Raw genomic sequence first — 24,177 nt, forward strand, 5'->3', positions numbered from 1 at the left:
AAATAATAGCACACTACAACAGATAAAGTATAGGTGTATAAAGGCCATTTTTTTCATAAATGAGGAATGACTCATGAGGAATATTCTTGGGTATTGCGTATGCGCACAGGAAATGTATTTAACCCTATAAAGCCAACTTTATCATAATTAATACACAAATTTCTAAGGCCTCTAAATGATGGACGTGATCAGAACTTGTACACAATCTACTACATGCTGTATGATTGTACAAACATCAATCTTTTTTGCTGTGTAGTCTTTACAGATTTGTATAAAGTAAACACAAGAACTCTGTTATTGTTAATATTTCAAAATGATCACTCGCTGGACTGAAGTAGCTTTGTTTTACTTGATTATCCAGACTGTTATTTCATATGTCAGGCTTTACAGGGGTAGGTAATACACTGTCCATAGAAACGTGGGAGAAAAGCAGAGAGCACCACAAATAAAGTGTCTGTTAGGCCCTGTCGCAAATGGCTCGCTTCATGTGCACTTTCGTTTTAATTCTTGAAGACTTACAATGGCCATTACGTGCACATGTCCGTTAAGTCCATGAGGCCGTAAGATGTGCCATTCATCATTTTAGCTTTCAGAAGGGTGCTCATGAGCGCCCTCTTTGCGGCCTCAATGCGCCCTTGATGCAACTTCTCCAGACTTCTACCTGGCAGTCAAAGCGGCATTACGCCACAAAATCTTGGACTCCAAGGAAGACAGCGAGGGTTTACGGTGCCATTTGGGACTGGCCCTTGAGGATGCGCTCAGTAGTAGTTTAGCTAGCATTAGCATTGCTGTTTCTTGTGTACCCATGCTGCAAAGTTGTTAGATGCTGCACTACCATCTATCAACGTAAAGTAGCATGAACTTCTTTTTAAAAATAAGTGTGTTCTATTATATAATTTTTACTATGCTATTGGCATATCTACAGAGCCAATGAGCTTGAGGATTCTCTGATGTTTAGTAAAACATGTCATTCCAACACTGAAGTGGGGCAACCTGCAACATACATAAGTAAAACACATTTTTGCAAGTTTTGCAAGCTGCAAATGGTTGCGTAGCTTTCAAATTTGATCATAAACAGTAGTTTTTCTGAGTATGTAGAGCTTGGTGCGGTTGTTTGACTGCGCATCCGGGCCACAGAGGGTTGTTTCTTTAAAGACTACAGCGCTCTCGGTCTCCAGTGCCCCACTGGCGGATATCTTTAAAGAGGAATTAGTTGATTATTTATAAGTTGGCCATTAATACCACTTTAAACAGTTCAAAGGCAAAGACGGCTCCTCCACGCGCTGCCCGTGATTGTTCTGAGCTAAAGGATGTCCTTGTGTTTCTCCATTTGCATGTTCACACAAAACGGAGTCTCTGCGAAGAGGATGGGCGAATAAACAAAACAACAGCAAAAACCACAGAGCGACATAAAAGTGTGCATCCTGCTTTTTTCCAGTCTGGCTTTGATGTGGAAATGGAGGTTCTTTACATTGTGAAGTAGAAGAGTGCAGTTTGCTTGGTGAAGGGCTAAGCTCTGCTAATGTTCCTCCATCTGAACCTTACGCCGGATGCCTGTATTAATGCCGTAATGTTCCTTGTGATTCCTGTTAATTTGCTTGTTTAGGAAATGCTCATTATTAGGTAGTGCCTGAACCAGACACCTTTTCACTTTTGAGCGCCTGTTTGGAACTTCATTACGTGTCTGTGATTGGTTTTATTTTTGCTGCTCCTTTTGATTGCCAGACAATCCAGTGTGTTGCTGAAATGGAAGCACTTAGCATTGCATTGTGATTTGCACGTCTTGGTTTCAAACGCTTCATACAGCCTTTTAATTACTGTGGCAGAGCCACTACAGATCTATAGCTGTTGTCATGTATATGAGTCTTATTCACGGTTGGTGCGCAAAGCTGTGAAGTGAGGATGAGGATGACCGGAAAGTGTCTATAGCTCCTCCTCCACACCAGCCCATAGGTTTGGTCTTGATCTCCCAGAAGTATGATGACAAAAAAAATAAAAAATTCTCCTGCAGTTAATATCACAATTTCTTCATCTATTTTGTGTTTTAATGGTTTTTTTATCTCTCTTTTAAGTGGATTTCCCATCCAATATTGTCAGTTAAATGCATAGACATCAAGTGTGTGTTTGTTTGTTTTAATGCTCACCAAGGCTGGAGTTATTTGATCAAAATACAGTAAAACATTAATATTTTGAAATGTGCTCTTTTTTTTCTATTTTAATTTATTTTAAATTGCTCTTATTCCTATGATGCAAAGCTGAATTGTTAGCGTCTTTACTCCAGTCTTAAGTTCTTAACATTAATATTTTTTTGTTTTTTGTTTTTTCTTAAACTGTAAATTAGTGTATTAGAATGATTTCTGAAGGATCATGTGATTCTGTAATGATGCTGAAAATTTTGCTTTGATCACAGAATTTAATTACATTTCAAAATAATTTCAAACAGAAAACAGTTATTTTAAATTCTAATCATATTTCACAATATTGCAGTTTTTACTGTATTGTTGATCGAATAAGACTTCTTTCAAAAGCATAAAAAAACGTACTGATCACAAACTCAAATCAAGTAAATGCAGCCTTAGTGAGCAAAAGTGGCTTCTTTCAAAAAAAAAAAAAAATTCTTAATTATTCCTAACTTTTGAGTGGTAGAGTATTGCTCCAAATATGTCACAATTCAAAATGTTGCATCACAGTAACATAGTTGGATCATGATTTTTAATCCCTGAAACATACTGCGTTGTGTTCTTTAATTGGGATAAAGCACAAATATAATGGAATTGTACACAGATGCTGAAATCTGCCTATTTAGATGACATGCTGCTTGATTAATTGATCTTATTATTATGTAAACAAACATAAAACAATCTAAGGATCAAAGTATTAAAATATAGATAGTCTTGCATTGCCACAACACTGTAATTGTGCAGGAAAGGAGCCCAGTTTGTTGTAGGAAGGAAGTGGCACAACATACAGCTGCTCCAGCAGATCCATAAAATGTATTTACATTTTAAAGACAGCCTGTATGCTTTCTGATGACAAGTAACATTCCCAGATTGTGTGTTTGAGCTCTCTTTATGTGGGTGTTGGGAGAGCACATTGTTTGGTCAGCCCATTTAAAGAGCCAGTGTCTGTGGCTAAGTGAATGGGATTTGTGCAAGCACACTGGGCCAATGCGGGCCCTTTATTAACCCTGGAGTCACTAGCTAATGTCATTGAAGGAGGACCACCTGGTGTGGAGGACACTGTACAGTCAGCTGCTGCTGAAAGCCACTGAATGCCTTGGACCAGGTGCCGGCTTCCACATCCTGCTTAATTGTTGCCTCGTAACAGTGCGCTTGACTGCACGGAGCGCCTGCAGGCAGATATTACCAAAAATAATAAGTCCAAAAAGAGAAAATTAACCACTTTTCCCCATCCCCACTTAGATGCATTCTCATTCATTTCTAATTTTTCAAGTTGTGATCAAAATTTCACAGTGATACTAATTCCAGGGTTATTATTGTTAACTAAAACCATAAGCTTTTCTACTTGAAATAAACTAGCTGAGAATACAAGAAATATTGCTAGTTGCCAAAGCAATATTTCTCATTTTCATTTAGTTTAATTAATGTACTAAAATAATTACAGCTACAACTGAAATAAAATGAATAAAACTAGCATGCTTATTTAAAGTTTTTAAAATTAAATAACTTTACTGGAGTCCATTTCCCAAGAATGGACTCCAGTAAACTATATTTTATAAACTAATTACAAATAAATAGAACCAATCAAACAAACTGAACAAGGAAACATTAAGTAAACTGTGTCTTTCAGATATTCAGAACCAATATCAAATACTCAAGCATTCTGAAATCAAAACTATTAAAGATCAAATATTTATATTGTTGTTTTATCTTACAAAAAGAACAGAAGGCTGCTCAAATCCACATATTGGACATTCATACATCAGGAATGTGCATAACTACATATTTTCAAACTAAGTTTTTTAAGTACTAGCTGTGATTTCCTGAATTACTAATGAGAGTTATGTGTAGTTAGGCTGGTTTCATGTTACTGGACCCTGATCAGACACATTTCTTAGGGTTCATTTTCATAGCAAAGACTAGGTTTAACCTTAATCCTCAACACAGTACTCGTTACTGGACGCTGGGTTAATCAGCATGACCCATCTCTATCTCACACACGTCACAGTGTCTTCATTTGTGGCCATTAAAACGCTTAACTATATAATTCATCTTTGACTGTCATTGGTCAAACTGTATTGGTTGCATGTTCCTAATAAACAGCGTGTGGTAAAGGCATGATTTAAAGCTGATACCACTGATACTGTAGAAAGACTGGTATGACATGTTTTATCACTGAAACTAGAAGTAGATTTTGGTCCTTGTTAGATTTCATTGTTCAACAGCTTTATTAATTTTTCGTGCATTTGTCTGATACCTTACAAGAGGATCACAGATTCTCTCTTCCAATCCACGTCCATTCAGATCGGCATGTTTAGCTGATTATTCAGCACCCAATGCATATTCGCGTGTGAATTAATCCCATTGTCTCGGTGAGGAGGGCTTTATAAATGCTGGAGCTTTTTATCACAAAGAGCCCTGTGTCTGATACAAAAGAGCTCTTCAAAGAACCTGCACTGCCCACCTCTGACTTGAGATGCGTCTGCCTTGATGGCTCCATCTTATTATATCTTCTTTTAAAAAGTGCTGCTGTTGCCAATTGCCTTTTATAGTAGCGGTTTGTTTGCTTGATTATTTCCCTCATTGCATGTCACATTAAAGCCTTTACCAGTCTGTGACTCAAAGAGTAAAAAAGCTCCGTCTGATTGGACATCTGAGAATCTGAATTTTATCAGGAAAACCAGTGACCAATTTCAGAGAGACGCAGTTTGCTTTGTTCCCACTTCCTGGCTCTTTCCACAGCGTCAGATTTTCTTAAAGTACCCCATTATGGATTTTTGAAAATGACCTTTCACGCAGTGTGTAACACAGCTCTAAGTGAATGAAAAAATCCTGCAAAGTTTTAAATCTGAAAGTGCGCCGTGTATAAAGTTATTGTCTCTCAAAAGAAAGAGTCGACTCTAAATCATTTAAACGAGTCGTTTTTAAAACGAATCCCAAGCCGTTTCATGTTGATGTCGTCCGTCCACTTGTAATTAGGTAATAAGGTAAAAATAAATGCATATTATAAGGCAATAAAGTGTTTTTTGACCTTACTTGCATGTCAACATGTTGCTTGGGACTCCCAAAACCAAAATATGAACCTTTGATAACCCATAATAGAGACACTTTAAGCATTCCTATCTCAGAAATGCTGCATTAAAGCTTTTAGAGTGTTTAGGTTGGACTGGAAAACTGCTGAGTCGCATACATCTCACCTTACTCAACAGCTCCCCTGGGATCTGTAAAATGAGTGCCACCTGTATCACCGTGGCAGATCTTTCAGTTTTCTGTGACCTGTTGACCTCTCTGCATTCTCCCTGTATGCCGACAAGCCCTTTCCTTTGACCCCTAGATCGGATCGATACTTGGAGCGCCGTAGGCAGAGGAGCCTTTGTGTGTCACGCTCAGGTAGCGCAGAGAAAGCGTAGACGTTTGATTTAGAGCCGTGGTAAATCTGTGCTCAGACTCGGCCGGCCTGGCAGCTCTATGTGGGAATCTGCATGGGCAGTGATGTCACGCTCGTAATTCTGCGTCGCAGTGTCTCGTCCTGAGATGGATGCTGGAGAGGTGAGATGTGGAGGGTGTGAACGTCCCCCTGGAGGTTCAATTAACCTGTCTTAACTCCCCTTCCTGTCCCCTCAGCTCTGGGCTCTGGGCTTAATTAGCCTCTCGTTAAAGTGGAAGATGCACACACACACACACACACACACACACACATATATCCTTCAGAAGCTGACATTACTGACTGAAAGACAAGAGGGACGCTTTCTGATGCCTCCCAACTCTTGTTTGTTGTAGTTTGTCATCTCTCTCTCTCTCTCTCTCTCTCTCTCTCTCTCTCTCTCTCTCTCTCTCTAGCTCGCTCTGGCGCTCTTGATCAGTAATCATCGTCTCTTTCTGAGAACAAGCTGACTAATGAGACGCCAGGGCCTTGAGCTAATGACAAGCACATCAGCAGCATTGTTTCACTCGTCCCTCCGGAGTTCTCCCTCTATTTCCCTTCCTCATCCATCCCATAATCACCTTACACCTCCTCTGGGCTTTTCCACCGAGACGTGCTTCACACCTCCGTCCAGTACCGTGACAACAGGTACCCTTACAGCGGTGCCACAGATAGCCACCAATCAACACTTGCTGTGCCATGGGCACTGGAGCTGACGGTAACTGGCATCGAGTCTATTTGTGAGGAAAGACTCTCTCTCACTTTATCGGTACATCTCTCACTGCTAGCTTTTCTCAGATGTGCTTTTCGACACACTTTCCTCCATCTCTTAAAAGCCCTCATAAATGGTTCATTAGTTACAGAAGCGATACTTCACTTCTTTCATTGGCGGAGCATTTAGTGTCTGTTTTGAGTTAACATTTAGGGCTGAGTAGACACCTGTAAATGCTGCATGTCTTGCAAGTCATGCATTTCCTTTGTAGAGTAGTGCGGGAGCTGTGGGTTCTTTCGTATTTTGTATCCGATCTTCGGTTGCGGTGAAACATTTTAACTTTTGTAATATGTAATATGTCTGATAGGACGTGATGTAGTCTAATCAAAACTATGAAGTGCATATTTTTTTGCACTTCAACGTTATTCTTTAAACACTTTTTTTTCAGCGTATTTTTTATCATATTTCTGATCATATTTATTATTATTATTACTATTAACCTACCATGTTTTTTTTTACTTTTAGATTTTTCAGGTCATTTGTGTAGATATATTCATAATTAACATTCATCATTATTCATTCATTTCATTATAGTGAATAATCAAAGGGTAACAGTGCTTCACAACCAAGTTTGAAAGTTATATGCAACTGCCACTAGGGGGTAAAATGCAAGAAATATCAGAGATAGTGAAAAGGTGACATAAAACAAAAGTGTACTTTTTTCATAGTTGGGTAAACTTCTATAGCTGTGAACGGGACACTACCACAAATAGATATTTTTTTGCATTCCCATTTCTCAAATAGCAAAAAAAAAACTCCACGATATGTTTTCCCAACATTTCAAACAAGGAAAAAATAGAGAGAGACTGATAACGGCAATGAGAAGAGAGAACAATGTCAAATTGGCGCTGTATTAGAAACACCCTTGCATTACTGTTAACTAGGTTTTTTTAAATTGAAGCACAGGTAATTTCATACAAATTATAGTGTTATAAATGTACACATATATATAGTCATGGCCAAAAATATCGGCACCCTTGGTAAATATGGACAAAGAAGGCTGTGAAAATTAATCTACATTGTTAATCCTTTTGATTTTTTTTTTTATTCACAAAAATCTAACCTTTCATTGGATAATAAGAATTTAAAATGGGAGGAAATATCATTAAGAAATAAATGTTTTTCTCTGATACACATTGGTCACAATTAACGGCACCCTTTTATTCAATACTTTTTGAAACCTCCATTTGTCAGTTTAACAGCTCTAAACTTTCTCCTATAATGCCTGATGAGGTTAGAGAACACCTGACAAGAGATCAGAGACCATTCCTTCATCCAGAATCACTCCAGATCCTTCAGATTCACAGCTCCATGTTGGTGCTTCTTCTCTTCAGTTCACCACTCATTTTCTACAGGGTTCAGGTCAGAGGACTGGAATGGCCAGCAGAAGCTTGGTTTTGTGCTCAGTGACCCATTTTTGTGTTGTTTTTGAGGTTTGTGTTTGGATTATTGTACGGTTGGAAGATCCAAACATGGCCCATTATACGATTTCTAACAGAGTCAGTCACTTATTGATTGTTTTATCTGTTGGTATTTGATAGAATCCATGATGCCATGTGTCTAAACAAGATGTCCAGGACCTCCAGCAGAAATATAGGCCCACAACATCAAAAATACAGCAGTATATTTCATTGTACACATGGGGTACTTTTTATCCCTGTGTTCACCAAACCCATCTTGAGTGTTTGCTGCTAAAAAGCTCATTTTTTAGTTTCATCTGACCATAGAAGCCAGTTCCAGTCCTGTCTGATAACTGAATATGCTGGAGTTTGTTTTTGGATGAGTGAGGAGAATTTTTCTTGAAACCCTCCCGAAAAACATGTGGTGATATAGGTGCTGTTTTGTTTTTTAAGGTTTTCTGACCCCGAGACTCAACTATTTTCTGCAATTTTCCAGCTGTAGTCCTTGAAGAGTCTTTAGCCACTCAAACTCTCCTTCTCACCGTGCATTAGGACGATATAGACACACGTCCTCTTCATTTTCTGTTGATTGGAAATTCTTAATTATTGCCCTGATGGTGGAAATGGGAATTTTCACTGCTCTAGCTCTTTTCTTAAAGCCACTTCACTAATTTGTGAAGCTCAATTATCTTTTGCTGCACATCAGAAATATATTCTTTGTTTTTTCTCATTGTGATGGATGATTAAGGGAATTTGGGCTTTGTTTTCCCTCCTATTTATATTTCTGTGAAACAGGAAGCCATGGCTGGATAATTTCATGTTCATAATCACCCTGGAGTGCTCAAAATTGTGAATATGAATGGGAATATACTTCAGATATATTTTACTCATAAGAATTTCTAGGGGTACCAATAATTGTGTTTGAAAAAAACATTTATTTCATAATGATATTTCCCCCCATTTCAAATTCTTATTATCCAATGAAAGATTAGATTTTTGTGATTTTTTTATTTTTTTTTAAATAAAAGATCAAAAGGATTAACAATGTAGATTAATTTTCACAGCCGCCTTTGATCATATTTACCAAGGGTGCCGATATTTTTGGCCATGACTGTATATATATATTTTCTTTTTTAATGAAAATCTAAATAAAAATTTGGAGGCTTTATGATGCTGATGACCATTGAAACGTCCCATCACAGTCTTATGAAAAGGGTCCATGCAAACAGGTATATGTATAAATAAATTTGTTCATCAGAATAACACGTTCAGATTTTTCTCACACTGTACGCTCAGGTTGCACAAATTTGCACTAATTAGTTAGGTGGGAAAACAGGCCTAGCCTATGAATGAATATATAAATGGATGAGACAGAACAACATCAAACTACTAGAGACAGCAACAACAAATGACGCCAATGTTGGCAAGTGCATATGTGAGGAAGTTAAGAGATACACACTACATTTTTATCACTTATAAAGAGAAATAGCACAGACACAGTACAAAGATTAGCATTAGTAGTGTGCATGTCAAGCAACTGTGTTCACGCACATTATCAAATGGAGTATACTGTGAAAGACTGTTTGGCTGTACACATATAAGCATTTGTGTCAAAACTGAAGTATACTGCTTAATAATGTGATCAGACCTTGATTATATTTATACAGGGTTTGGACAAAATAATGTGAACACCTATTATTATAGGGATTGATATCATTTATGAAGGCTAAAGTAAAAAAAAAAAAATTATAATGCTGTGAAAATCTTTTCCTTGTCTGTATTGTCTAGTTTGTATGTCAATGTATTATAAGTTGTGTTCAGTAGTGTTTAGTACAAGCACTAAATGAAATGGCTGACTTGTCAGGCTTCCAAAAAATCTTGAAGCCTGTTTAGCAGGAGCGTCTTTAAGATTGTGTCTGCCAACATAAAGCATGGCAATATTTCAGCAGCAAAGAAGAATAGTGGAAGTGATTGAAAGGGTCTGTCGATCACTGAGGAGGATTGTCTGTAAACCCCACAGAACTCCTGCAGAAACGTGTTAGCACACCTTAGCATTCAGCTTGAAAACACTGCTTCCTCAAAAACTAACCACAGAGAGCTTCACAAATAGAAATCAGTTTAATTACTAGCTGCTTCTTAATACTAATGGGGACAACTTGCTTACACCCCTCACGGAGCACGATTTCTACAAAATTCTGCTAAAAACACAAGATCAAGCCCCTCTCAGTCTGTGGTGGTGATACTATGTAATTAGGAGCATAGCTGTGACTGTGGAAATGAGTCAGGCAGCGCCGTCTGTTAGATCTGACTGAAGTGCAGCAGAAATGCAGAGAGGCATCTGTATGCAGAACATTCCATTCACCGACGGAGAATGTCAGCAGTGCACTTGCTCGGACAAAATCCCAAATGCAGCGGGGCCATTTTTTCTAAACTAGCCAATTATCCTCTTCCCCGGCTAGACGGCAAGGTCAATGTGATTGGTCGAGGTTAATGGCTGGTGCTTGGCTGGAGTGGAGGTTGAGCATGCATGGTCACTCTCCAGTTCTTCAACTTCTCCATCCTCTCACAAGAGCCCATTCAGAGGCCAAATAAGAGAGGGCCGCGCAGAAACGTATTGTTAACCTTTGCCGTGTCTTGATAGTGACAGCAGTGAAATGACGGAAATTTGCATTTGCTCTTTAAACTCTAAATGTCTGTCCTTAATAGTTCCTGTCCATCATATTTGTTTGTAATAGAGATTAATTAAAATAACATCCTAATAGCAGTGAAACGAGGAAGACCTTTGGTGAACAATGAACAGTCACTTTTTTAGTAAAATATTACACTGTTTGTAGTTCTTTTCCTGTGTTTTGTTTTAGTAATTTCTGTTTTATTTCTTAATTTTTGCTTAAAACTGAATGTTCTGAATTTAAAGTAATGTTGACTCATCTGAAATCTGAGAGCTCTCTGACCCTGCATAGACAGCAACAGAACTACCACGTTTAAGGGCCAGAAAGGTAGTAAGGACTTTCTTAAAATAGTCCATGTGACATCAGTGGTTCAACCGTAATGGGTTTGGAATGACATGAAAACATACAGGTTTGGAACGACACGAGAGTGAGTAATTAATGACAGAATTTTTATTTTTGGGTGAACTATTCCTTTAACAGAAAGCTAGAATGGTGCATGAATGAAATAGTGTAGCTGGCATTAGTGAGGGGAACATTGTGACTGTTGCAGCTGCTTCAGGCTCTGCAGTTGAACGCAGACGCTCAGCACAGTGGCCTGTCCTCAGGCTAGAGCTCCAGAGGCTCCTTATGTTTCAATTACGTCCTCCATCGCCGATCAGACCTCGCTTTTCTCCAGCTTAACCAGACACAGCAGTGCAAGGCCTCAAGCCTCTGTTTGCTAATTGACCCCTGCAATGCTAATAAAACACTAAACTGGGGATGCACGATATGAAAAGATTTTACCGATAACTGATAATTAAGTCCTTATCATGGCCGATACCGATAACCAATAAGTTCATACTTTTTATATTATAGTTTTCATATAATCTGCAGTTTGTGCACCCAGGAGAATACAAAATCTAAGGTTCACTGATGAAACTGATATTTTAGTAACTCTGGCCTAACTATAATAGCAAACATCAGTCCTGACTCTTCAAATGTTTTTATTTTTTGTGTAAGGCACCGCAATATTTTGTAACAGAAATGGTTTAACAGAATTATGACTGAACTATGGTTTATCTGCAATTAACAACTCATTAACAACAAATTATTTTCAAATATTTCATGCATAAAGAAATGCATCTATTCAACCTTTTTAGTGCACGGGGATGAGGAAGTTATATAGTCTTTAAGTCACGTGTTTTTCAAATACATAATAAATAAAATGCATGGACACGTGTCAACCTCGAAAAAAAATGAAAAACAAAAGTGCATCCTCAACAAAAAATAAAGTACCACGGAAAAAGGCTGGTCATCGTAGACTATAAATTCCATGACTTTGTCGTTTATGGCTGTCTCTGGAAAACTTTACAATTTTCAAATGCCTGCTGAATGGGGACATCGACGCTCCGTGTTTTGGGCTCAGCACTAGTAGCTGCTGCTGCTGCTTTATTCTTTTAATACAGCTTCGCCGCGATGATGACCTTTCATGTGAGATATAAGATTTGTTGTGTTAAAACTTTACGCTAGGCTTGCAGCGATAGACGTGTTGGCGGTGATTTTTATTACTATTAAGAACGAAAACTAAATTATTTTTATTACTATTAAAGAAATCTAAATGACGGTGAGGGACGGTGCTGTGGTGGGCAAGTGATAACCGGTGTTGCGGCTAAAAATCATTTAGTTCAGTTAGAGAACAGACACTACAATTAAAACTGAACGCGGCTGCTCAATGCAGCACACCAAACGAACGACATCACAGATCAGATTTAATTTATCACCTGAGGAGATTGAGTCGAGCTGACTGACAAGAGTGAGGTGAGACAGACAAGATGATGGCAGAAGAGTTTCAAAACGGAATGTAAAAGCGCCTGTTTTAAAAATATTTTGGATTTCGAAAAGCCTGTTGACCTGCCATTTATCTAAGGATATTATCTGATATTGGAAGGTATTTAAAAAAAAAAATGTAAACATTCATTTTTCATTTAGCCTATTTGGTTCTACAGTATTTGCTGATTTTTATTTTATTTAAAATATTTTTCCCATTATTTTACATCGAGGTGTATGCAGTCCGTACTTTCGATCTTAATCGCTAATAAACGTTCTACGTTTTATAATTATTTGTTCCTCAGTCTTTTCAGTTTTGTATAGGCCTACCTATTTAAAATTTGTAAGTTATTTGTTATTTTATATTAGGCATATGGCATGGTGTATTTTTATTCGTTTTGTTAATAAAAGTTAGCTATATGTTCTGTGTTGTATTTTGTTGTTGCTTGAATTGAATTCAATTGATGCCGAATTGCCGCTAATTTAAAAGTGAAAGTAAAATGCGCACGGTGCTTTTACAAGCTATTTAAGCAAAATAAATCATTTATGTCATACTACATATTGTGTCTACTCTGACTAAAGTCCATTAACAGGACAATTTTGTCATATTTCATGATGTAATCTTAACCACAGCTACTTTGCTCCTAGCCTGCGTCATTTGCTACTTCTTTATCTCCACGAGCATGTTAATGACAGATTTCTGTGTATTGTCAAACTGGCATTGTGACCCTGAGTCAGCTGTGTTAAATCCAGGCTGAGGTGTCCTGCGGGGTGAGATCTTTTGTTGTGTGTGTGGACGGAGGGGAGGGGTTTCAGGGTGGGATGGGTTCAGAAGGCGGTCCCGGGGGTCTGGCTCCTGAGCTGACTGCTAATGAGAAGCCATCTGAGGCCCTCTGAGTCCCTGTGCACCTTGAACATGGCCACTACTGCCACCTGACCTTGGCTTTGATCTGCCAAAGTGCTTGACCTCTCAATTCCCCACTGGCCACCCCTTACCATCTGGACAACAGCACACATACTCTTCATCTCGCTCTATCACCCTCTCGCACACGTCAGAAAAATTATCATTTCATGATGGCTGATTTGGGTGATATAAACAAATATCTGTTTTAGCACACTTAAAATAATTACTTGTTATTTTATTTTTTTAGGATTTTTCGGATATTACTTAGACAGTATTTAGCTGAGTGTGTTTTTGTGCTGGTATCTTGGCTGGTCTAGGCCAGTGGATAGCTGACTCCCAAAGATCTTCATATTCTTCATTTTCTGTGCAGTGGTTAGTTCACAGTCATGACGGGAATCAACTTTTCCATTTTTTCCCTTTAATTGATCTTTATAATGCCATTGTATTCTAACCTAAGTAGATGTATGCATCCTATGTTATGACAAATTCTTAAATGTAATCAACAAATATAAATGCTTTGAAAAAATTTATTTTGAAATAAGAAAATTAAAAAATGAAGTGATACTTCACACATACTGACTATTGGCTTCAAGTGCAAAGAAAGTGACTACTGTCTTTATGAATGAATCATTGAATTATTGCTTCAATTAATTAGTTCAAAAAACACAGATTCAATCAGCAATGAAACACCACTGTGTTTTGCTCAGAGGCACACAGCGATTCTGCTGTGGCTTTGTTTTTGACCGTTTTTGATGGCCAGAAAAAAGGAATATTGAATAAAACAGAACTCACAATACCTCTTGTTTATTGTACTGTTGTATATAACCCATCACATTTGTAATCTCACTGATATTTGGGAAGAAAACCACACCCTTGCTTGTAATATTGCTTAACCCTATGAACCAAAAACTCATACAGGGCCCTTTTTGCCCCCATATATTGGGTTCTGAGGTCATTCTAACTGCATTAAGCTAGACTACATCACAATAACAGCATGCATTCGCAAGGAATGTTGCATGTTTTGCAAAGTGTGCAATATACCCAATAATGTCTGCTTCAACATCATTAAAACAGCAATTGCGATATCATTTTAGACGATCCACATCCTCACACCCCTATACCAGATCGATTCAGATTCGTACTCGAATCAAAATGTTTCCCTACCATTTGAAACAATCTTTTGTTGATACAGTTGACTGCATTCTGCTTCAGAGTGTTCTGGTTGAAGACCCAGTTGAATAGATTGTTTTGGACTGTTCCTGAATACTCAATGAGTCTGTGCGCTCCCCTGGGCTTCTGCTCTCGACAGCCTTTAATGCCTCGCCTTTGTCACCTGGTGCACCGTGGGGTGGCAAAGTGGCCTCCAAAAGAGTGGAAAAAGAGCATTATGTGTTAAAACCCCTCCGCAAAATGCTTAGAGGATGTTTTTCCTCCAAAGTGGATTTGCTTCATCTGTTTTTCCCTCTCTGGTGTAACAGCGCTATTGTACTTTTTGTTTACACATTTTTTTCCCCCCTTTATCCCTTTCTGCCATCTACGCACAATCTGACCTGTGCTCGAATGAGGTCATCACATTATTTTACATGGCAGGGGGATGTTAAATTTGCCCTCTTGACACCACATACCTCTCTCCAGCGCTTTCTAGAACATTCTGTGTGGATGTTCTGGGTGCACAGTTCTTTGGGAGTCGTGTTCTTGCAATTAATGCTTTCAGAAATTCCCACTATGCTTCATTTGCATTGGACTGGAGTGTTTTCCATCGCAGGTGCTGTAAGGGTGACTTAAATTACAATCACGTTGGGAAATCCCTAAACTTCAGATAACTTTCTTCTCATCTGCAAATTGTGTAGGTTCCCGCTCGCCTGCGTAAAATACAGAATTGCCCCGTGTTTGTTTTTCAGTTCTGAAACGGTGTCATCCGAGCGACCTCTGTCCGTGCAAACATTCAGCATATTTCCTGTATGTTCCGTTCACCCTGCTTCCGACAGAGACGAGCGCTCGGACGGCGTGCGAAGCCTGCGTCACTGCTCTCTGCTTTATTGAATTAATCCACACCACCGTCATCCAGCCCACCTCACGCATTCTACGGAACAACCTGTGCCACAACAATTAGAGAAACCCGAGACGGAGAGGAGATGACAGACAAATCATGCCAGCAAAAGCAGCTTGATTGTTTTGACTCCTGATGCATAGCTGTCTATGCCTTTTTCATGCTACAATATTCAATAAAGAACAAATCCCACATCTGAACACTGGCATACATTTATGCAAACAGCTGTCGAGTCTACGCGGTATCACGAAAATTAGAGGTGTGCCAGAAGCCGCAAACATCGTTTAGGCGCAGATGAATGTACGATACGTAATGTGCTGTGACCGCTGCATAAATTCAATAGATGAGAGGTTAGGATTTTTTTTCATCCTCAGGAAGTGGGAGTGCAGGTTGGCCGATGGCAGCGGTGACTCCGACTGAGGTCAATATTTGTTTTAGGAATCTCAATAGCTGAGCCACGCTTAAGTCATCTGCATCTCTGATAATGGAACGCCATATGGCTCTGTTGACCTAGTGGGATCAGGCTTATTATCCCTTATTCTCATTCCTCTCTTTCCCTCCCTCTCTCCCTCTGTCCTCTAGTTCACGCACATGCACTTTTTTTTGCTCCCATTACTTAACGCTCTTTACGTTGCTGCATCGCCAATTTGTATTATTCCTTTTGTAACGCTTTCATCTGTAGTTTTCATTCCTGGCGAGCCATAAAGACTCTTTACCGTAATGTTGTCCATGTTTCTATAGCAGCAAAACCTGCCATTTTTAGATGATCCTCCGAGCAAGTGCTTTCAGACTTGTATGTACACATTGAGAACGCCGCGTGCCATCTGTTGCTGGTCGTTTCGATTCCACCGATGGCCGGTTTTATTTTCAGACTAATGTGCGTAAAGTTTTTCTTCCAGATACGTGTCCCCCCTCCCTCCCCGCTGCGTGTTTTTAGCAGAAAAGCATGCAGAAGTGAAGCAGATTGCTCTCTCCTTGTGTGCAGCCCTCAGGCTCAGGTGCTTGTCAGCGCTGGGTTCAGACGGACCTTTTCAACAATTTGTCACGGTTGCCTCAGCCCCTGCTGCGCCGGCACGTGGCACACACACACACACACACGCGCTGGCTCGCTCGAACACAGAGCGCTGTTGCTGCAGCCAGCGTGGTCATGATGGAGTGCAAAGGCCTTGGCAACAGCCTAGCGCCTGGCGGAATAAGCAGCCTCCCTAATGAGATGGGAATGGCATCAGTGGGGCCCTCCAGAATTTCAGCAGGCAGGCATGTGGCTCTGGAACGCCCCTGCCTCCACTCCACAACCTATTCATTAGACATTAGCGCGCACACACATGCACGCTATATACATATAAATACAGCAGTACACACAGATTGTATGCGTGTATCAGTTTTTGAGTGATTGCCAGGCTTGCGTTGGTGTGTATGTGCACATCAAGACAGAAACACCTGCTCGTGCGTTTGTTTGGACGGTTAACGGACTGTAGCTGTAACTGAACAGGCTACGCTCACCATGTGTGTAATGACTCCTCCAGTGCAAATGGCTTCAGGAGTCTGCTGGAAGATCTGATTTTGTTTCATCATTTGTGCCCACAACATTACGTGAAGTTGCCATTTGCCCTGAAATGCCAACTGGAATGTGCCGGATCCTAAAGCAAAGCTTTAATTAGAGTGAACCGTAATCAACTTTTTTTTTTGGGGGGGGGGGGATTAATTTATTTCCCCTGATTATTTTAGCTTCCTGTACATGGGGAAAAAAGATTGAAGAATAAGAATATTCTGTGATCATTATAATATTCTGTCATCATTTACACCCTCATGTCTTTCCAAACCTTGTGTGACTTTCTTCCGTGGAACACAAAAGGAGATGTTTAGCTGTATGTTCACACTGCTGCTTTCCATGCAGTCAAAGCATATGCTGTCGCCAGGACTCGTACATTATAATACACACTTTTAAGCTTTAAAAATTTACTTTTGTTAATTAACTTTTATTCAGCAAGACTTAATCAAATTGATCGAATTGGCATGCATTCTGTACTTTTGACCTTTTTCATTCATCAAGGAATCCTGAAAAATAAAATGTAAACACAATGTATAAAAGTAAATGTGTAAAATGTGACACATATGTCACTTTTATATTCATAAAAGTATAAAATGGCACACACTTTGAAGCTGCAAAAACAATCAGCAGCAAATCAGCATATTCAAATTATTTCTGAAGGATCATGTGACACTGAAGACTGGAGTATTGATGAAAATTAATTTTTGTATCACGGGAATAAATTACGTTTAAAAGAAATATTGCAATACAAAGCAGCTATTGCAGTTTTTCCTGTAGTTTAATTAAATAAATGCAGCCTTGGTGAGGCTTCGGAAACATTTAAAAATATTGAAACTAACATTTTATGTATTATAATAAAATGTATTTGTGTTTATATGTATATATATCAGAGTATGTGAGCGGAGTGGAGTGTCAACAGTTTCCCTCCGCGCTCCGAGCATTTAATAATCACTCTGCTGTTATGTAAATGTGATTTTCCTTGACGGGCTCTCAGTTATGAGGAGAGGGCTCTCTATCTGGAGGCCATCATTCAGAACCACAAGGAGAACATGACCTTTGAGGACTTTGCTGCCCAGGTCTTCTCGCCTTCCCCCAGCTACTGGCCAACAGGAGGTGCAGGTGAGACACTGTTTCCATTTTTATTTTCCTTTCCTATTTCCTGTTGTTGATAGCTATTAATTTTACCATCCTGTTCTGCATGTACATACTGTGTATTTACAATATTAACTATGACAATTGGGCAGTAAGTGAATCTAACCCTAAATCTAATATTAAACCACGTTGCTTCCGTATGGTACATTCTTAAGTACACTGCAAGTGCACATATGGTAAAATAAAGTGCAACTATTTTGTTTTTATTTCACTGTCCTATGAATTCTTCTTGTTCTGCTGTTTATGAAATTAGGAAATCTCTAAAATGGGTAGATTGTCTGATACAGTTACTTTTCAAATGCCCTGTCAGCTGAGGTTGCATGATGAGGGTGCACTTATTTTGGCCTTCTCACTTTAAGAAGGCCAAAATAAAATCAATACAGCCTTTGACTGTGAAAGCCCAGTATATCAAACTGAAAATGTGCTGTAGTACAGCTTAATGAATTACATAACCAAAAGGAGAAAGTGATGTGGTTAAAAATCTATTTAAAGCACACTTGCAAAATACTAAACGAATCAGGGTCCCAACAGGAAATTACAGGTTAATATCATTTTTTAATTTGTAGACCTTTAAAATGTCATGGAAATGAATCAAATCAAATTAAACGTCTTGGAAATGTCTTCTGTAGTGTCTACTTATGCTCAGCTCTAAAATATTTAGTTGGCTTGAAATGCTATTTGTGAGTTCAATCACTATAAAATATATTTTATCTAATAATTGCATGACTGGAAATGCATTGACAAACCGATGTGGGGACCCTGGACAACAATCTGATCGGTGTTATATAGTATATTGTCATTTTTGTTAGTCATTTTATTTTTTATATTTTCTGTTTTCATTTTAACTTTAGTTAAAGTTTTAGTAATTTTTGTAGTTTTTTTTATATATAGTTACGTTTTTTTAGTTTTAGTTTATATCATTTTTATTTTAGTATGTCAACTAAACCATAATGAGAAATGATTCCTTGCCAACTAGCTGAAATAAAATGAATTTGAGATTTTTCTTATATTTTATTGTTTCAGGTAATGTTTATTTTATTTCATTTTTTATTTTTTTATTTTTTTTTAGTTATCAATAATTACCCTGTTTCTCATACTACAATCATAATTCAGAAAATCGTTTCATCTTCATTTTTGTCAATTTTTCAGGAGACTGTAGATTTTGAATCTTCGGTTATCTTTTTTCATTCCCAGAATGACAAAAGCTGTTCTATTTGTTTGGTTGGACATACAGTGCATTTTGTCGAGTTTATTTACATCATTTGTTCTTTCTTTAATTTGTGGACTGCAAGTGGATGTTAACTGACCCAATCCCAGAATGCAGCAGTGCTTGTGTAGTGCACTATTCAAGACACATTCTCTGGGATAATTTTGCAGAATGATGCTCTGATAGTTTTGACTACGGTACCCATTTCTCTCCTAGAAGGGCTTTGAAAACCGCTGCGGTGACCTCTGTTGACTGCATAGGGAGCAGCTCAGATACGTCCGCTGAACTCAGAGAGAATGAGAATCTCATCCATTAGACACTTCAAACTCCATTTCTCTTGCTTTCTCTTCTTTTGCATCTCAGGGCTTCTTGTACCTCAATCAAATACATCAATAACTGCTTCCCCAGATTGTTGTTCTGTCTTTTTTTTCTTCTTCTGTTGGCCTCACTCTCTCTTTTGTTCTAATTGCTTTCTCATGTTCACTCTTTCTTGTGCTAAACCTCAGTTGTCATTCCTGTTTCTTTTCTTTTTCTGTTCCTTCTGTTCGTGTTACAAAAACCAAAGTCCATATTTATTTACTAATTAATAATGTACCCATAAAATGCAGGCTTAGGTTGGAAAGAAGTCGTTCTACATATACATACACACAATATAAGCTCTGTTCCCTAGCCAGACAGTATTATGATGATTCTTGATTCTGAGATATATAGCTTACAGTATATAAGTATAACTTTATAATTGCACTTAAAGTGTCAATTACAATGTCATGTGACCAATGTTTTCTATAGTTGATGCACTTCAGAACCATTGTATTGTTAATGGAATTCCTTTGAATATAAACTGGATGCATAGTAATTTTCCTAATTTTGCAATGTGACATGAGGTTTCAGCATAGACATAGTGAAGCCTTTGCTGTGGCTACAAAGGGGTTTCAGGAGATAACGTCTTATATAGACAGGTACAAGAAAGCAGCTCACAGGGTTTGGAACAGAGCCATAGATTCCCTCATAAATGCCTGGTCCAGACCCGTAGATGAGAGTTCAGACAGGCCTGGGGCCCTGGGCACCTCATCGAGTAGGGCTTGAGCTGATGTGTGGGTTACAGTCTTTGACGCTGCTCCATGTTTCACCACCATCTCACCCATGACAGCAGGCAGACGTTGGCCAGGGATGGTTTGGGACGTGGATTACCTCTGGGCCAAGCTGGACTGTAAGATTTTCTGCCTGCTTCCTCCATTAGGCATGTGGCCCCACACGTCTGTTACACAAACCTGTCTCTCTCTGTGTCTCTCTCTTTCTCACCTTTTCAATACACCCTGCATGTTCCCTCTTTTATGACAGTGAATGAGCACATAGACTTTCCTCCTTGTTTTTTTTTTCTCTTAAACAGCTTCTTTTAAAAAATGTTACACTTGAGGAATGAAGCACAGTATATCAGATGAGCTTATGATGAAGATTCCACTATTGCAGACTGTTACCTCTGTTACAAAACCTAGTTCGCTTCCAAATAAGCAACTACTTTGCAAGACAGCATTCTAAGCTGAATGGAAAGATTTCCCCAACCCTCCAGCAAGGATGCTTTAAATTGATTAAAAGTAACAGTAAAGTTGAAAAAATTCAATTTCAAATAAATGCTATTCTTTTGAACTTTATATTCATCAAAGAATCTGGAAAAAATCACAATTTACATACAGTATATTCCAAATGTTAAGCAACACAAATGTTTTCAACATAAGAATATTATAATAATAAGAAGACGATGATGAATGATGCTGAAAATTCAATGCAATGCTATTAAAATTTAATACAATAACAGGAATTTAAATTGTAATACTTCATTATTATTATAATATTTCAAATATTACTAATGTTGCTGCCAGTCGTCGAAGGCATGTCTATATGATGTCTGTGTAGGCAGCTCACTAGGTTTTGGAACAGATCTTTGAGGTCAGGGTCAACTATGTGTAAGGGAATAGAAATGTATGGATGTATCCATGCAGGGTTTGGCACCTATTAGTCATTTAATTGAGTTCAAAGTATTGATTTTGAAAGCAATGATTTAGTTTAATATTATAGATGGTAGACAGGAGTTTCTCTGAAATATAACAGACTAGTGTGTCTCATTAAACATGTACAGGTATGTAGGCCCGCAGCGCCTCACAAATATCATTTACACCCTCACCAATAGAAAAAAACTCTAAAATATCATGTTTTGTTACTTATATCATCACTTTGCACTGTTGTGACTGTTATTCCAGAGCAAACACCAAACAATCACCTTTGCTCAGAAATAAGAGCCTCGTGCTCTGGTTTAGACCGAAGTCATTTCAGATTTCAGTTATGTAACACAAGTTTAATGCACATATCGTGAAAACCTTTTGAAGTAGAGCTGTTAAATCACAGGTTTTGCATCCCGCAGCTTTTCTGTTCTGTTTCCTGTTAAACATTCTTTCATTCTCAGGAAACACAAAGAAGAAGTGAAGTGGGCCAGTGTGAATAGAAATGTGTTTCACCATCTGCTTGTGTAAACAGCTACAGTCATGATCACTGTATGTTGTGTGTTTGTTAACATTTTGTTGTGTTGTCCTTTCCTCACCCCTCAGCATTAATATCTAGCACCCATATTTTCAACAGCGTTCTCATTCTCTCTGTCTCACACACACATACACACACACACACCCGTGACGGTGCGCAGCTCACATGTTGCTCTATTGTCTTCTCTCCCTCTGTAGATTAAGTGTGTTACAGGTGTCAGTACAGTAACGGAAGGTAAGAGTCTCGGTCTGAACGGAGCTTGCGTTCTGTCACAGAGACCCCTCCCCTTTCCCCGGCTCGTCTACTCATCTTCCCCTCTTTATTTCCACTAATGAGCTGCGTCTGCTCAGAGCTTTTAAAGGAACACAGAGGCAGAGCTGCATTGGGGCTGGCTGTTCTGAGCGCGCTCTGATTATGGACGCCGGCGGAGTAATCGTAACACAGTAGCAGCATGAATGGGTCGCCATCCTCCTCTCCTGCATGTCTCTGCTTTATTCTCTCTCTTTTTCCCCTCTTTTCTCCTGTTGCTTTGTCCTTTGGCGTGTGTCTGTTTGCCTGAGGCCACATCTGACACTAACACCTGCCCTACTGGAAAATGTCTTTGTCACTTTACGCTTTTGTTTGGTTTGCTGTGGAGAGCCAATGGGAATGAGGGCCACTTACTTAAAAAAACAAAAATATATATATAATGTATATAATTTCACTGTAAAGTTCTAGATTTGGTATACACTGCCAATGAAAAGTTTGGAAGCATTAAACTGATTTTTTCCCCCGTTTCAGTTGAAAGGTTTATATTTTTGCTTTTTTTCTCTCGCTTTTTCTTCTTTTAAACAACATTGCTGTTTAAAAACCATCATAGTTCTAAGTAGTGAATAATAATAATCATCATCATTGGTGTGCCCAAACTTTTGAGTGGGTTAGTGAATTAAAAAAAAACCTTATTTTAATCCTCCTGTGAAACATTTTGGTGTTTCCACTTTTATTTTCCTAATGTAAGTGTATTTCTGAATAATACGTAATATTATGTAGTAAAATATATTACAAAAAGTATTAAAAAAAAAAAAGAAAACCATTTAAAATATAATTATATATTTATATATAGTTATTTTGTGTTTGGCCCCATGTTATAAATTTTTTTTTTTTTTTTTTTTTTTTTTACGGTGTTTAATGAAACTACAAGAGCGTTTCTGATAAAGAAATACATTTCCAGGGTTTGCATGATTGATTTGATTCACACGCCTCACCGTGCTTAAATTAAACCTGATGATCAGACGTTAGTAAGTCGATCACTGATGCCGAGTGCTTCTGAATCTTTACGCTCTCCACCCGGAAACGTAAGATGGCCAGTCGTCTCTCGGATCGATAAAAGACAGAAATCCCTGGCACGACAGATAGTTCAGTCAGCTAGAGAGGAGGTGCGTGCTGGCATCCCGAGTCCTCCTGAGATGGTCTGTGTGGACAGCGCCCCGCACTCGTTTACTCCTCCCCAACTCCTTTCACATGCTGAGACTGTTGTTCTCTGCTCTCCTCCCCCTCTTTCAAAGAAGCCCTGGAGTGGAGGTCCTCTCCAATGAGCGCATGTTCCCCACACCATCTGCTCGCAGAAACTTGAGATGCCCGTAAAAAAAAAGAAAACGGTCAAAAAGAAAATAGCCAAGCAGATGCCATCTAGACAAAGCAGGAAGCTTGTTTAATTTAGATGCTTTCTGGAGTAGCAGTGTCTCAGATCATCAGCAGAATCCATATTTTCTCTCATTCCATTGACGTTTCTTTTCTGCAGAAAAGTGGAAGTGCTTTGTAGAATGACAGTTAGCAGGCTGATTTTGAGTTCTCAGCTCTTTACTTAATCTCCATTCACATCCGTCTCTATCAGAGGAGGTTTTTCGCTTCAGCAATGGCATGCTATCAGTTTGAAAGCAAGTGTATTAATATCATATCTGATTCTTCACTCTGCGTGTAATTCGTCCTGATTTCCCAGGTTCCCTCAGCTGCAGCACGAGCGCTGACCTCAGTGTTACTGTGACGACCAACGACCCCGGCGACCAGGTCTCACCCACCATACCCCGCGCCTCTAAGAACCGGGTTTCCGGAAAGCTCCGCCGCTCGGCCAGCGCCATCAGCAAGTCCTCCAACTGAACGCTTCCTCTGGCCGGCAGACTGCATTGTGGATGAATGTATCATTTGACTCTAATATTTTCCACCTGTTTTTTTTTTTTCGTTTGAAAGTTGTCGCAAAATGATGTAGCTTCACCTGCCGTGAAGAAAGAGAAACTGAATGTACGCTGAAGCGAATCTGCAAATGTGAAATGAATTGCGATTTTCACAGCAATGCTGCATTTGGACTGCGATTTGTCCCAGAAATGTCCTTACGACAGACATTTCAAAAACCCTGAGGCATTAGCTAGTTTTTAATACTCGAATTGCCCCGTTCTTTGAGCTTTTCTTCTTGTCAAACACTGAAAACTGAATCATTGATGCATATGGGAGAGACTTTTTGTCCCGTCGCAGCACTGAGACGCTCTTACA

The 24,177-nt window shown here is 38.9% G+C and overlaps 1 protein-coding gene across 4 annotated transcripts in view; it reads left to right on the forward strand.

Moving 5' to 3' along the window:
- LOC306886696 (ral GTPase-activating protein subunit alpha-2-like) overlaps nucleotides 1-23,928 on the forward strand; it is a 175,581-nt gene extending 151,653 nt beyond the window's left edge. For 2 of the 4 annotated variants that reach the window (XM_079444009.1, XM_079444011.1), the window contains exons 39-40: nucleotides 17,752-17,876; nucleotides 20,267-21,298. In XM_079444009.1, coding sequence (XP_079300135.1) covers nucleotides 17,752-17,876; nucleotides 20,267-20,454 — 313 coding nt within the window. In that variant the 3' untranslated portion in view covers nucleotides 20,455-21,298. Of the gene's footprint in view, nucleotides 1-17,751; nucleotides 17,877-20,266; nucleotides 21,299-21,848; nucleotides 21,886-23,629 lie in introns of those variants that run through there. The other 2 variants (XM_079444012.1, XM_079444010.1) reach the window with 2 other exon arrangements.
- The last annotated feature ends 249 nt before the right edge of the window (nucleotides 23,929-24,177 follow it).

The sequence above is a fragment of the Barbus barbus genome (assembly GCF_936440315.1).
Source record: "Barbus barbus genome assembly, chromosome: 20".
NCBI classification, from domain to species: Eukaryota; Metazoa; Chordata; class Actinopteri; order Cypriniformes; family Cyprinidae; genus Barbus; species Barbus barbus.